The sequence below is a fragment of the Rana temporaria genome, chromosome 13 (assembly GCF_905171775.1).
Source record: "Rana temporaria chromosome 13, aRanTem1.1, whole genome shotgun sequence".
NCBI lineage: Eukaryota > Metazoa > Chordata > Amphibia > Anura > Ranidae > Rana > Rana temporaria.
The window spans coordinates 112,324,477-112,338,140 of NC_053501.1; the positions used below are offsets into that span (position 1 = coordinate 112,324,477).

A 13,664-nucleotide genomic window follows, 5' to 3' on the forward strand; every position below is an offset into this window, starting at 1 on the left:
ATTTGTGAGGCTGCAGATGGGCATTCATTTAGCTGCATTGATGGGTAATTGTGAGGCTGCAGATGGGCATTGATCAGGCTGCATTGATGGGTAATTTTGAGGCTGCAGATGGGCATTGATCAGGCTGCATTGATAGGCAATTTTGAGGCTGCAGATGGGCATTGATCAGGCTGCATTGATGGGCAATTGTGAGGCTACAGATGGGCATTTATAAGGCTGCATTGATGGGCATTGATCAGGCTGCAGATGGGCACTGATTGAATAACAGACACATCTTTCTATACTCGGTTTTCTCAAGCCTCTTTCTGAAGACTTTTTTCTTTTTCTGAAACCCATGACACGTCCTCGGTTGTGAAATGTAGTCACTCGGCGTGTGACAAGCACATGACGCCGCGGCGCTCGCGTACAATAAATGATGATCTGTCAATAGAAGCAGATGTTTCCCTTTTATTGCTGCAGACAGAGGTGACGGTGAAACACGCCTGCAGCCCAATGAAATAACAATCCCCCTCCCGGGTGATCTCTGTACGCTGCAAGGATTTTACCGAACTGCGAAGAAGATTCCTACCTCTGAAGAAATAGCTGTTTGTATCGCCAGACATGATTCCTCTGAACGGGAGGATTGAGTTCATTGTAACCACCCGGTGCACTCTCAGTGTTCTAAGGAGGAAAGCTGCAGGGTCAGCATCCCTTTAGAAGTAATTAACTCTGGGGGGGGGGGGGTTATCTCACCAAAACGGAACTGTCAGCTCCTTCCTTGGTGTCATTGAGAGGAATAGTGTCCCATCATTGGTGTCAGTGGGAGGAATAGTGTCCCATCGTTGGTGTCAGTGGGAGGAATAGTGTCCCATCATTGGTGTCAGTGGGAGGAATAGTGTCCCATCGTTGGTGTCAGTGGGAGGAATAGTGTCCCATCATTGGTGTCAGTGGGAGGAATAGTGTCCCATCATTGGTGTCAGTGGGAGGAATAGTGTCCCATCATTGGTGTCAGTGGGAGGAATAGTGTCCCATCATTGGTGTCAGTGGGAGGAATAGTGTCCCATCATTGGTATCAGTGGGAGGAATAGTGTCCCATCATTGGTGTCAGTGGGAGGAATAGTGTCCCATCATTGGTGTCAGTGGGAGGAATAGTGTCCCATCATTGGTGTCAGTGGGAGGAATAGTGTCCCATCATTGGTGTCAGTGGGAGGAATAGTGTCCCATCATTGGTGTCAGTGGGAGGAATAGTGTCCCATTATTGGTGTCAGTGGGAGGAATAGTGTCCCATCATTGGTGTCAGTGGGAGGAATAGTGTCCCATCATTGGTGTCAGTGGGAGGAATAGTGTCCCATCATTGGTGTCAGTGGGAGGAATAGTGTCCCATCATTGGTGTCAGTGGGAGGAATAGTGTCCCATCATTGGTGTCAGTGGGAGGAATAGTGTCCCATCATTGGTGTCAGTGGGAGAAATAGTGTCCCATCATTGGTATCAGTGGGAGGAATAGTGTCCCATCATTGGTGTCAGTGGGAGGAATAGTGTCCCATCATTGGTGTCAGTGGGAGGAATTTTGGCCAATTGTTGGTGTCGATGGATGGAACTTTCCCTTACAGTGATCCTTTTGGTGTGAAATCTTCCTGCCCACAGTCATTGTACCACCACCTGGAAGCCCCCCGTTGTCACGCATTTCATTGGGGATTTTTTCATTTTTTTAATATTTAGTTTTCATTCTGTGTTCATTATGTCCAGGACTGAAAAATTGCATTTCATAAAACCGATTTCATACCTGAGGCATAATACAGGAAGCTTTTTACTTAGCACTTTATTTTTTTACATAATTACCATGAGCAGCCAGCAGGGGGTGTGAAGCCTTCAAGAACAGTGGCCTTCAAGAGGTCTTCTTTACAGATTAAATAGGCCAAATTAAACAGACTATACAGGGAATCACAGAGGAAAAACAAATCCCATTCCTCTCTTCTAGTAGGGACAGCACCGTTTGGCGGAGTCATTTATACACAGGCTGCCAACAAGCATGCAGGCGCTGTCCAGGATCCTCTTCGCCTGGCAGTTTATGTTTGTTCTGGCTGAGCTTTGTTTATTGAACAATCTTACAAACAACAACTTCGATAGGGAGGATTTCACTCCGTTAGGATGTCCAACAATGTGCACTCCACGTGAAATAACGGAATACTAGACTAACTAAAAAAAGAATTTCCGAATCATAATCCCAGACGAGTCTGGAATGCCCCATACACCCACTCTGCATAACTCATATGGGGGGAGGAAAGGTATTATTATACCAGACTAAGCAACATCACCGTCACCATGCCTTTCATCAAAAAAGATATTCGATCTGAAAATCTAGGGGAGTGAAACAAGAATACAAAGAAAAGCTCCTCCTGATATTCCTCCACGCCCTTATCCAGGCCTCCTGCTGCCACCTGTCCTTCTCAAGACCCCGAATCTTCCCGACCTCATCCACCTGCACCACCACTTCGACAGGAAGGATTTTACTCCGTAAGGATACCCGGACTACTAGACTAACTAAGAAAAATGTTTCCAAATCATAATCCCAGACGAGTCTGGAATGCCCCATACACCCACTCTACATAACTCATATGGGGGAGGAAAGGTATTATTATTATTATTATTATTATTATTATTATTATTATCATCATCATTATCAATAAAATAGTAGCTGACCCCTTCGTGCTTCGCCTGGCTATAGAAAAACCTCAGTGAGGATAAGTCATTTCATATAACCAAAGAAAAGGGAATTACGTGTCTGTGGTTTAAAGTTGACAGATGAGTGCAGCACCTTTCGGTTTTCCAGTTACCATAACTACACCGTACATCCTTCTTATCATAAAACAAAATAATACCAGACAAGGAACAATGACAGGCAACTGGCTTTCTAAGACAGAAGCCCGAATCAAGATGATTTCTGATTGGCTGTTGTGAATTATTGCTTTTTTTAGTTAATATTCAAAAAAACAATGATTTCAGTATATGGTGGATGTTGGGGATTATAATCCTGACAGTCTATCCTGTCTCTTGGGAACTATAATTGGGAGATCTCTGTACACATCTTTTCTGCCCATTATGAGGGGTTCCCACCATCCCTGTGCTGAGTTCCTGTGTCTGTACACCCGCTGTGCCCATTATGAGGGGTTCCCACCATCCCTGTGCCGAGTTCCTAGGTCTGTACACCCGCTGTGCCCATTATGAGGGGTTCCCACCATGCCTGTGTTGAGTTCCCGGGCCTGTACACCCGCTGTGCTCATTATGAGGGGTTCCCACCATCCCTGTGCGGAGTTCCCGGGTCTGTACACCTGCTGTGCTCATTATGAGGGGTTCCCACCATCCCTGTGCTGAGTTCCCGGGTCTGTACACCTGCTGTGCCCATTATGAGGGGTTCCCACCATCCCTGTGCTGAGTTCCCAGATCTGTACACCTGCTTTGCCCATTATGAGGGGTTCCCACCACCCCTGTGCCGAGTTCCCGGGTCTGTACACCCGCTGTGTCCATTATGAGGAGTTCCCACCATCCCTGTGCTGAGTTTTCCGGGTCAGTATACCTGCTATACCCATTATGAGGGGTTCCCACCATCCCTGTGCTGAGTTCCCGGGTCTGTACACCCACTGTGCCCATTATGAGGGGTTCCCACCATGCCCGTGTTGAGTTCCCAGATCTGTACACATGCTTTGCCCATTATGAGGGGTTCCCACCATCCCTGTGCCGAGTTCCCCGGTCTGTACACATGCTTTGCCCATTATGAGGGGTTCCCACCATCCCTGTGCCGAGTTCCCCGGTCTGTACACCTGCTGTGCCCATTATGAGGGGTTCCCACCATCCCTGTGCTGAGTTCCCAGATCTGTACACCTGCTGTGCCCATTATGAGGGGTTCCCACCATCCCTGTGCCGAGTTCCCCGGTCTGTACACCTGCTGTGCCCATTATGAGGGGTTCCCACCATCCCTGTGCTGAGTTTCGGGGTCTGTACACCCGCTGTGCCCATTATGAGGGGTTAATTTTGTTTATTGAAAAAATCTTACAAACAACAACTTATATCCAATAAAACCATAATAAATAAAACATATTTACAAAACAATTGAATATGACTATACAAACAGAAACAAACACAAGAACATAATAAACGGTGCAAACCAAATTGCGCACAACATAATCCCTACGGGAGAGCCAGACTAAAGAGCATCACCATGCATGTCACCTTTTATATAAAGTGAGTGGGAACTGCCATTAAGGTGGCTGAGGCCGTTTCCCAGCCTGGCTACTCCCTCTCCCTGGAGAACCAGCGCGCTTCGTTGCACCCTGGCACTCTTCATCCATAGAGGATGCAGAACTGAACGAGTCCCATTCATAGTCATCCTCAGACAGTACCGTAAATTTATTCGCCAAAGGCAAAACCTCAGGACTTAAGGTAACTGTACCTCCTTTTTTCCCCTTCTTTTTGCCTCTCCTCCTTTTATCCTCCAACCACTCCATATCATCCTTGGACAACCCGGAGTCAGCAGCCTCCCCACACCCTTCACCCCCCTCCCCCCCATACTCCCTTCCCTTATCTACCCCCAGGCCAGCCTCTTCACCATCCTCCCCACTCCTCTGCACCCCACGATCCTTAACAGGAACCCTGCAGCATCGAGGGAGGGGGACTGGCACCGCACCTGATGCACCAGCACCTCTTGCTGCCTCTGCAATTTTAGAAGACACAGAAGGATTGGACACATTCTCTGCAACTGACACCTTACTTACAGACTGGGAAGACACGGACACATTGGGAATTGGCACAGTCTGGGGCACCACGGACACATTGGGAATTGGCACAGTCTGGGGCACCACGGACACATTGGGAATTGGCACAGTCTGGGGCACCACGGACACATTGGGAATTGGCACAGACTCAGATGGACTCACAGGCCCTCCAGCTGTTGAGCTCCGAGCATCCTCCATGTCCAGGCGGAAGAACTCCCTCATGAGCTCAGGCTTATTGTGCATTGCCTCAGGACACTGACTGTAAGGATGTCCCACCGCATTGCACAGATTGCACCTTATGAGGTTACAATCCTTAGCCAGATGTCCTATACCCTGGCACAGAGAGCACTTCATCACTGGACAGGAGGATGCAAGGTGACTCTTGTCTCCACATTTATTGCAGAGCTTTGGTTGGCCCGGATAGAAGATGGTCAGCCTGTCCCTCCCCAGGAAAGCTGAGGATGGCAGATGCTGGACGACATGGTCAATGACTTTTAGTTTCAACTGAGCAGACCATCCCCCCGTCCATATTCCCCGATCATCCAGAATCTTCTTTAGGGGGCCCAGGACGTCTCCATACCTCCTCAGCCATATACATAGATCCCCCGGTGGTATGGACTCATTACGGACCAGAATCGTGACCACTTTAATGAGTGGCTGGCGGGAGACAAGTTTGGGCATGAGCCCCTTCCAGTCCGGCAGGCCCCTACACACGTGTTCATATTTCTCCCAAAATATGTCCAAAGACTCCGGGCGGAGAAAGGACAAATCATACTCATAGGAACCTGCCGGACTGATCAGGGCGAAGATATCTGCGGGCGTGAACCCCATCTGTAGAATCTTATCCACCACCGCCCTCCTATGTGGGGGGATTCCACCGCCTTCCCACCTCAGCTGCACAACATTCCTCCTTTTAAACAGGGAGGAAGACAAAACATTCCCATGCTCCTTCCCTGCTTGTTCCCCCTTCCCAGATCCTGCAGCAGTAACACCAGCATAGGATTTCCTTCCACCCCCAGCATTTGCAGTCCTGTCCTTAGACACAGTCACACCTGCCGGAAAAGCGTCTGATTCAGCTGGGATTGTATTAGCAGAGGCAGGACTCACCCCCTCCCCCCGCTCTGTACACACAGCTCCAGTCCTGTCCAATGCAGACTTCTGCAGAGTTGTGGCACTACTGCACCCAGCATCTCCTCCATCATTCGCAGGTACAGCCGCTGTGCCTGGTCCAGGCAAAGTCACTGTATTGTCCATGGACCTCTCTGCAGACTGGCAGTTTTTATCAGGTGTATGCTGTACATTGTCTATGGGCTGACTGCCTGCAGCACTACAACCCTCAGCAAGCTTATTGTCATAAATAAAGTTCCCACCACCATCCTGCACACACACTGTACCTGCTTGCTGGGTTGTCACCTGTGCGATTTTATGGCTGGGATCAGAGCTTCCCTCAGCTGCTGCAGACTCCATGGTGGATCTTGCTCTCTCCACAGGATTGGAAACGGCATCCATCTTGACATCACCATCCGGGGAAGCCGCATCTGGAAGGGATTCCAACTTGGTTATGAAATCCAGCATGGCAGGACCTTCACCCTCCTGAGACATTCCACATTGCTGGGGTGTGAAGGGGGCAGAGGGCTCAGCGAATGTCAGAGGTGCCTGCACCTGCATCTCCTCGCTGGCTTCCCCATCCTCCATGCATGAAGCGGCTCCACTTCTCATGCGATTAAATCGCTCCTCATTCTTATATATTTTTTTAAATATTCCGCTCTTCTCCTTCAGAGAATACAGCAAATCCTTCTGTTTCCTCACAGCTTGTTCCAGGTCCTTCAGCTCAGGCCTCAGAGCTGGTCTTTTCTTACTGTATACTTTAGCACAGATCTGTTTTTTCTTTCTGAACTCGGCCATCAAAACCATCAATTTCTCCTCCTCCTTCTCAATCCGCTTCAACTTACTGACAGTCCTCTGTCTAAAGGCTGACAGGGACTCATCTCGCCTTTGGCTAGGCCCAGAATCTTCCACAGGCCTATCCAGGGGGGCCCCGCCCGGCTCCTCCCCAGGATCCAGCATCCCTCCTGGGGCAGAGAAGTCACTCCAGCCCCTGGTCTCTGGAGCACAGGAGCAAAGGAATTAGCAACCACACCCTCACTGACAAGGAGTGGAATGGCAGTTTCCCACCATCCCTGTGCTGAGTTCCCCGGTCTGTACACCTGCTGTGCCCATTATGAGGGGTTCCCACCATCCCTGTGCCGAGTTCCCCGGTCTGTACACCTGCTGTGCCCATTATGAGGGGTTCCCACCATCCCTGTGCCGAGTTCCCCGGTCTGTACACCTGCTGTGCCCATTATGAGGGGTTCCCACCATCCCTGTGCTGAGTTCCCAGATCTGTACACCTGCTGTGCCCATTATGAGGGGTTCCCACCATCCCTGTGCCGAGTTCCCCGGTCTGTACACCTGCTGTGCCCATTATGAGGGGTTCCCACCATCCCTGTGCTGAGTTCCCGGGTCTGTACCCCTGCTGTGCTCATTATGAGGGGTTCCCACCATCCCTGTGCCGAGTTCCCGGGTCTGTACACCCACTGTGCCCATTATGAGAAGTTTCCACCATCCCTGTGCTGAGTTCCTGGGCCTGTACACCTGCTGTGCCCATTATGAGGGGTTCCCACCATCCCTGTGCTGAGTTCCCAGATCTGTACACATGCTTTGCCCATTATGAGGGGTTCCCACCATCCCTGTGCTGAGTTTCCAGGTCTGTACACCTGCTGTGCCCATTATGAGGGGTTCCCACCATCCCTGTGCTGAGTTTCCAGGTCTGTACACCTGCTGTGCCCATTATGAGGAGTTCCCACTATCCCTGTGTTGAGTTGCCGGGTCTGTACACCTGCTGTGCCCATTATGAGGGGTTCTCATCATCCCTGTGCTGAGTTCCCGGGTCTGTACACCCGCTGTGCTCATTATGAGGGGTTAATTTTGTTTATTGAAAAAAATCTTACAAACAACTTATATAGAATAAAACCATAATAAATAAAACATATTTACAAAATAATTGAATAGGACTATACAAAAACAATAGAAAAAACATAAGAACATAATAAACGGTGCAAACCAAATTGCGCACAACATAATCCCTACGGGAGAGTCAGACTAAAGAGCATCACCATGCATGTCGTCTTTTATATACCATGAGTGGGAACTGCCATTAGGGTAGTTGGGGCCGTTTCTTAGCCTGACTACTCCCCCTCCCTGGAGAACCAGCGCGCTTCGTTGCACCCTGGAACTCTTCATCCATAGAGGATGCTGAACTGAATGAGTCCCATTCATCTTCATCATCAGACAGCACCTTAAATTTATTTGCCAAAGGAAAACCTCTGGACTTAAGGTAACTGTACCTCCTTTTTTCCCCTTCTTTTTGCCTCTCCTCCTTTTATCCTCCAACCACTCCATATCATCCTTGGACAACCCGGAGTCAGCAGCCTCCCCACACCCTTCACCCCCCTCCCTCCCATACTCCCTTCCCTTATCTACCCCCAGGCCAGCCTCTTCACCATCCTCCCCACTCCTCTGCACCCCACGATCCTTAACAGGAACCCTGCAGCGTCGAGGGAGGGGGACTGGCACCACACCTGATGCACCAGCACCTCTTGCTGCCTCTGCAATTTTAGAAGACACAGAAGGATTGGACACATTCTCTGCAACTGACACCTTACTTACAGACTGGGAAGACACTGACACATTGGGAATTGGCACAGTCTGGGGCACCACGGACACATTGGGAATTGGCACAGTCTGGGGCACCACGGACACATTGGGAATTGGCACAGTCTGGGGCACCACGGACACATTGGGAATTGGCACAGTCTGGGGCACCACGGACACATTGGGAATTGGCACAGACTCAGATGGACTCACAGACCCTCCAGCTGTTGAGCTCCGAGCATCCTCCATGTCCAGGCGGAAGAACTCCCTCATGAGCTCAGGCTTATTGTGCATTGCCTCAGGACACTGACTATAAGGATGTCCCACCGCATTGCACAGATTGCACCTTATGAGGTTACAATCCCTAGCCAGATGTCCTATACCCTGGCACAGAGAGCACTTCATCACTGGACAGGAGGATGCAAGGTGACTCTTGTCTCCACATTTATTGCAGAGCTTTGGCTGGCCCGGATAGAAGATGGTCAGTCTGTCCCTCCCCAGGAAAGCTGAGGATGGCAGATGCTGGACGACATTATCAATGACTTTTAGTTTCAACTGAGCAGACCATCCCCCCGTCCATATTCCCCGGTCATCCAGAATCTTCTTTAGGGGGCCCAGGACATCTCCATACCTCCTCAGCCATATACATAGATCCCCCGGTGGTATGGACTCATTGCGGACCAGAATCGTGACCACTTTAATGAGTGGCTGGCGGGAGACAAGTTTGGGCATGAGCCCCTTCCAGTCCGGCAGGCCCCTACACACATGTTCATATTTCTCCCAAAAAATGTCCAAAGACTCCGGGCGGAGAAAGGACAAATCATACTCATAGGAACCTGCCGGACTGATCAGGGCGAAGATATCTGCGGGCGTGAACCCCATCTGTAGAATCTTATCCACCACCGCCCTCCTATGTGGGGGGATTCCACCGCCTTCCCACCTCAGCTGCACAACATTCCTCCTTTTAAACAGGGAGGAAGACAACCCATTCCCATGCTCCTTCCCTGCTTGTTCCCCCTTCCCAGATCCTGCAGCAGTAACACCAGCATAGGATTTCCTTCCACCCCCAGCATTTGCAGTCCTGTCCTTAGACACAGTCACACCTGCCGGCAAAGCGTCTGATTTAGCTGGGATTGTATTAGCAGAGGCAGGACCCACCCCCTCCCCCGCTCTGTACACACAGCTCCAGTCCTGTCCAATGCAGACTTCTGCAGAGTTGTGGCACTACTGCACCCAGCATCTCCTCCATCATTCGCAGGTACAGCCGCTGTGCCTGGTCCAGGCAAAGTCACTGTATTGTCCATGGACCTCTCTGCAGACTGGCAGTTTTTATCAGGTGTATGCTGTACATTGTCTATGGGCTGACTGCCTGCAGCACTACAACTCTCAGCAAGCTTATTGTCAATAATAAAGTTCCCACCACCATCCTGCACACACACTGTACCTGCTTGCTGGGTTGTCACCTGTGCGATTTTATGGCTGGGATCAGAGCTTCCCTCAGCTGCTGCAGACTCCATGGTGGATCTTGCTCTCTCCACAGGACTAGAAACGGTGTCCATCTTGACATCACCATCCGGGGAAACCGCATCTGGAGGGGATTCCAACTTGGTTATGAAATCCAGCATGGCAGGACCTTCACCCTCCTGAGACATTCCACATTGCTGGGGTGTGAAGGGGGCAGAGGGCTCAGCGAATGTCAGAGGTGCCTGCACCTGCATCTCCTCGCTGGCTTCCCCATCCTCCATGCATGAAGCGGCTCCACTTCTCATGCGATTAAATCGCTCCTCATTCTTATATATTTTTTTAAATATTCCGCTCTTCTCCTTCAGAGAATACAGCAAATCCTTCTGTTTCCTCACAGCTTGTTCCAGGTCCTTCAGCTCAGGCCTCAGAGCTGGTCTTTTCTTACTGTATACTTTAGCACAGATCTGTTTTTTCTTTCTGAACTCGGCCATCAAAACCATCAATTTCTCCTCCTCCTTCTCAATCCGCTTCAACTTACTGACAGTCCTCTGTCTAAAGGCTGACAGGGACTCATCTCTCCTTTGGCTAGGCCCAGAATCTTCCACAGGCCTATCCAGGGGGGCCCCGCCCGGCTCTTCCCCAGGATCCAGCATCCCTCCTGGGGCAGAGAAGCCACTCTAGCCCCTGGTCTCTGGAGCACAAGAGCAAAGGAACTAGCAACCACACCCTCACTGACAAGGAGTGGAATGGCAGTTTCCCACCATCCCTGTGCTGAGTTCCCGGGTCTGTACACCTGCTGTGCCCATTATGAGGGGCTCCCACCATCCCTGTGCTGAGTTCCCAGATCTGTACACATGCTTTGCCCATTATGAGGGGTTCCCACCATCCCTGTGCTGAGTTCCCGGGTCTGTACACCTGCTGTGCCCATTATGAGGGGCTCCCACCATCCCTGTGCTGAGTTCCCAGATCTGTACACATGCTTTGCCCATTATGAGGGGTTCCCACCATCCCTGTGCTGAGTTCCCGGGTCTGTACACCTGCTGTGCCCATTATGAGGGGTTCCCACCATCCCTGTGCTGAGTTCCCAGATCTGTACACATGCTTTGCCCATTATGAGGGGTTCCCACCATCCCTGTGCTGAGTACCCGGGTCTGTACACCTGCTGTGCCCATTATGAGGGGTTCCCACTATCCCTGTGCTGAGTTCCCGGGTCTGTACACCTGCTGTGCCCATTATGAGGGGTTCCCACCATCCCTGTGCCGAGTTCCCGGGTCTGTACACCCACTGTGCCCATTATGAGGAGTTTCCACCATCCCTGTGCTGAGTTCCTGGGCCTGTACACCTGCTGTGCTCATTATGAGGGGTTCCCACCATCCCTGTGCTGAGTTCCCGGGTCTGTACACCTGCTGTGCCCATTATGAGGGGTTCCCACCATCCCTGTGCCGAGTTCCCGGGTCTGTACACCCACTGTGCCCATTATGAGGAGTTTCCACCATCCCTGTGCTGAGTTCCTGGGCCTGTACAACTGCTGTGCTCATTATGAGGGGTTCCCACCATCCCTGTGCTGAGTTCCCGGGTCTGTACACCTGCTGTGCTCATTATGAGGGGTTCCCACCATCCCTGTGCTGAGTTCCCGGGTCTGTACACCTGCTGTGCTCATTATGAGGGGTTCCCACCATCCCTGTGCTGAGTTCCCGGGTCTGTACACCCGCTGTGCTCATTATGAGGGGTTAATTTTGTTTATTGAAAAAAATCTTACAAACAACAACTTATATAGAATAAAACCATAATAAATAAAACATATTTACAAAATAATTGAATAGGACTATACAGAAAAACAAAAACAATAGAAAAACATAAGAACATAATAAACGGTGCAAACCAAATTGCGCACAACATAATCCCTACGGGAGAGTCAGACTAATGAGCATCACCATGCATGTCGCCTTTTATATACCATGAGAGGGAACTGCCATTAGGGTAGTTGGGGCCGTTTCTTAGCCTGACTACTCCCCCTCCCTGGAGAACCAGCGCACTTTGCTGCACCCTGGAACTCTTCATCCATAGAGGATGCTGAACTGAATGAGTCCCATTCATCTTCATCATCAGACAGCACCTTAAATTTATTTGCCAAAGGCAAAACCTCTGGACTTAAGGTAACTGTACCTCCTTTTTTCCCTTCCTTTTGCCTCTCCTCCTTTTATCCTCCAACTACTCCATATCATCCTTGGACAACCCGGAGTCAGCAGCCTCCCCACACCTATCCTCCCCTTCACCCCCCTCCACTCTCCCTTCCCTTGTCCACCACCAGGCCAGCCTCTTCACCATCCTCCCCACTCCTCTGCACCCCACGATCCTTAACAGGAACCCTGCAGCGTCGAGGAAGGGGGACTGGCACCGCACTTGATGCACCTGCCTCAGCACCTCTTGCTGCCTCTGCAATTTTAGAAGACACAGACTCTGCAACTGACACCTTACCTACAGACTGGGAAGACACCGACACACTGGGAGACATGGGCACATTGGGTGTTGGCACAGACTGGGGAAACACGGGCACATTGGGAATTGGCACAGACTGGGGAGACGGAGACACGGACACATTGGGTGTTGGCACAGACTCAGATGGACTCACAGGTCCTCCAGCTGTTGAGCTCCGAGCATCCTCCATGTCCAGGCGGAAGAACTCTCTCATGAGCTCAGGCTTGTTGTGCATTGTCTCAGGACACTGACTATAAGGATGTCCCACCGCATTGCACAGATTGCACCTTATGAGGTTACAATCCTTAGCCAGATGTCCTATACCCTGGCACAGAGAGCACTTCATCACTGGACAGGAGGACGCAAGGTGACTTTTGTCTCCACACTTATTGCAGAGCTTTGGCTGGCCCGCATAGAAGATGGTCAGCCTGTCCCTCCCCAGGAAAGCTGAGGATGGCAGATGCTGAACGACATTATCAACCACCTTTAGTTTCAACTGAACAGACCATCCCCCCGTCCATATTCCCCGGTCATCCAGAATCTTCTTTAGGGGGCCCAGTACGTCTCCATACCTCCTCAGCCATATACATAAATCCCCCGGTGGTATGGACTCATTACGGACCAGAATCGTGACCACTTTAATGAGTGGCTGGCGGGAGACAAGCTTAGGCATGAGCCCCTTCCAGTCCGGCAGGCCCCTACACACGCTCATATTTCTCCCAAAATATGTCCAAAGACTCCGGACGGAGAAAGGACAAATCATACTCATAGGAACCTGCCGGACTGATCAGGGCGAAGATATCTGCGGGCGTGAACCCCATCTGTAGAATCTTATCCACCACCGCCCTCCTATGTGGGGGGATTCCACCGCCTTCCCACCTCAGCTGCACAACATTCCTCCTTTTAAACAGGGAGGAAGACAACCCATTCCCATGCTCCTTCCCCGCTTGTTCCCCCTTCCCAGATCCAGCAGCAGCAACACCAGCATAGGATTTTTTAACACCCCCAGTATTTTCAGACTTGTCCTTAGATACATTCAAACCTGCCGGCAAAGTATCTGATTCAGCTGGGATTGTATTAGCAGAGGCAGAACCCACCCCATCCCCCCGCTCTGTACACACAGCTCCAGTCCCTTCCAATGCAGAGTTGTGGCACCACTGCACCCAGCAACTCCTCCACCATTGACAGGTACAGCCGCTGTGCCTGGTCCAGGCAAAGTCACTGTATTGTCCATGGACCTCTCTGCAGACTGGCAGTTTTTATCAGGTGTACGCTGTACAT

At 50.7% G+C, this 13,664-nt stretch overlaps 1 protein-coding gene across 1 annotated transcript in view; it reads right to left on the bottom strand.

The window, feature by feature from the left end:
* The window catches only part of LOC120920123, a 63,666-nt gene that overhangs the window by 29,476 nt on the left and 20,526 nt on the right, over positions 1-13,664 (bottom strand). The window contains exon 5 of the mRNA XM_040332036.1: positions 12,384-12,670. Within this exon, the coding sequence (XP_040187970.1) occupies positions 12,384-12,670 (287 nt within the window). The remainder of the gene's footprint in view (positions 1-12,383; positions 12,671-13,664) is intronic.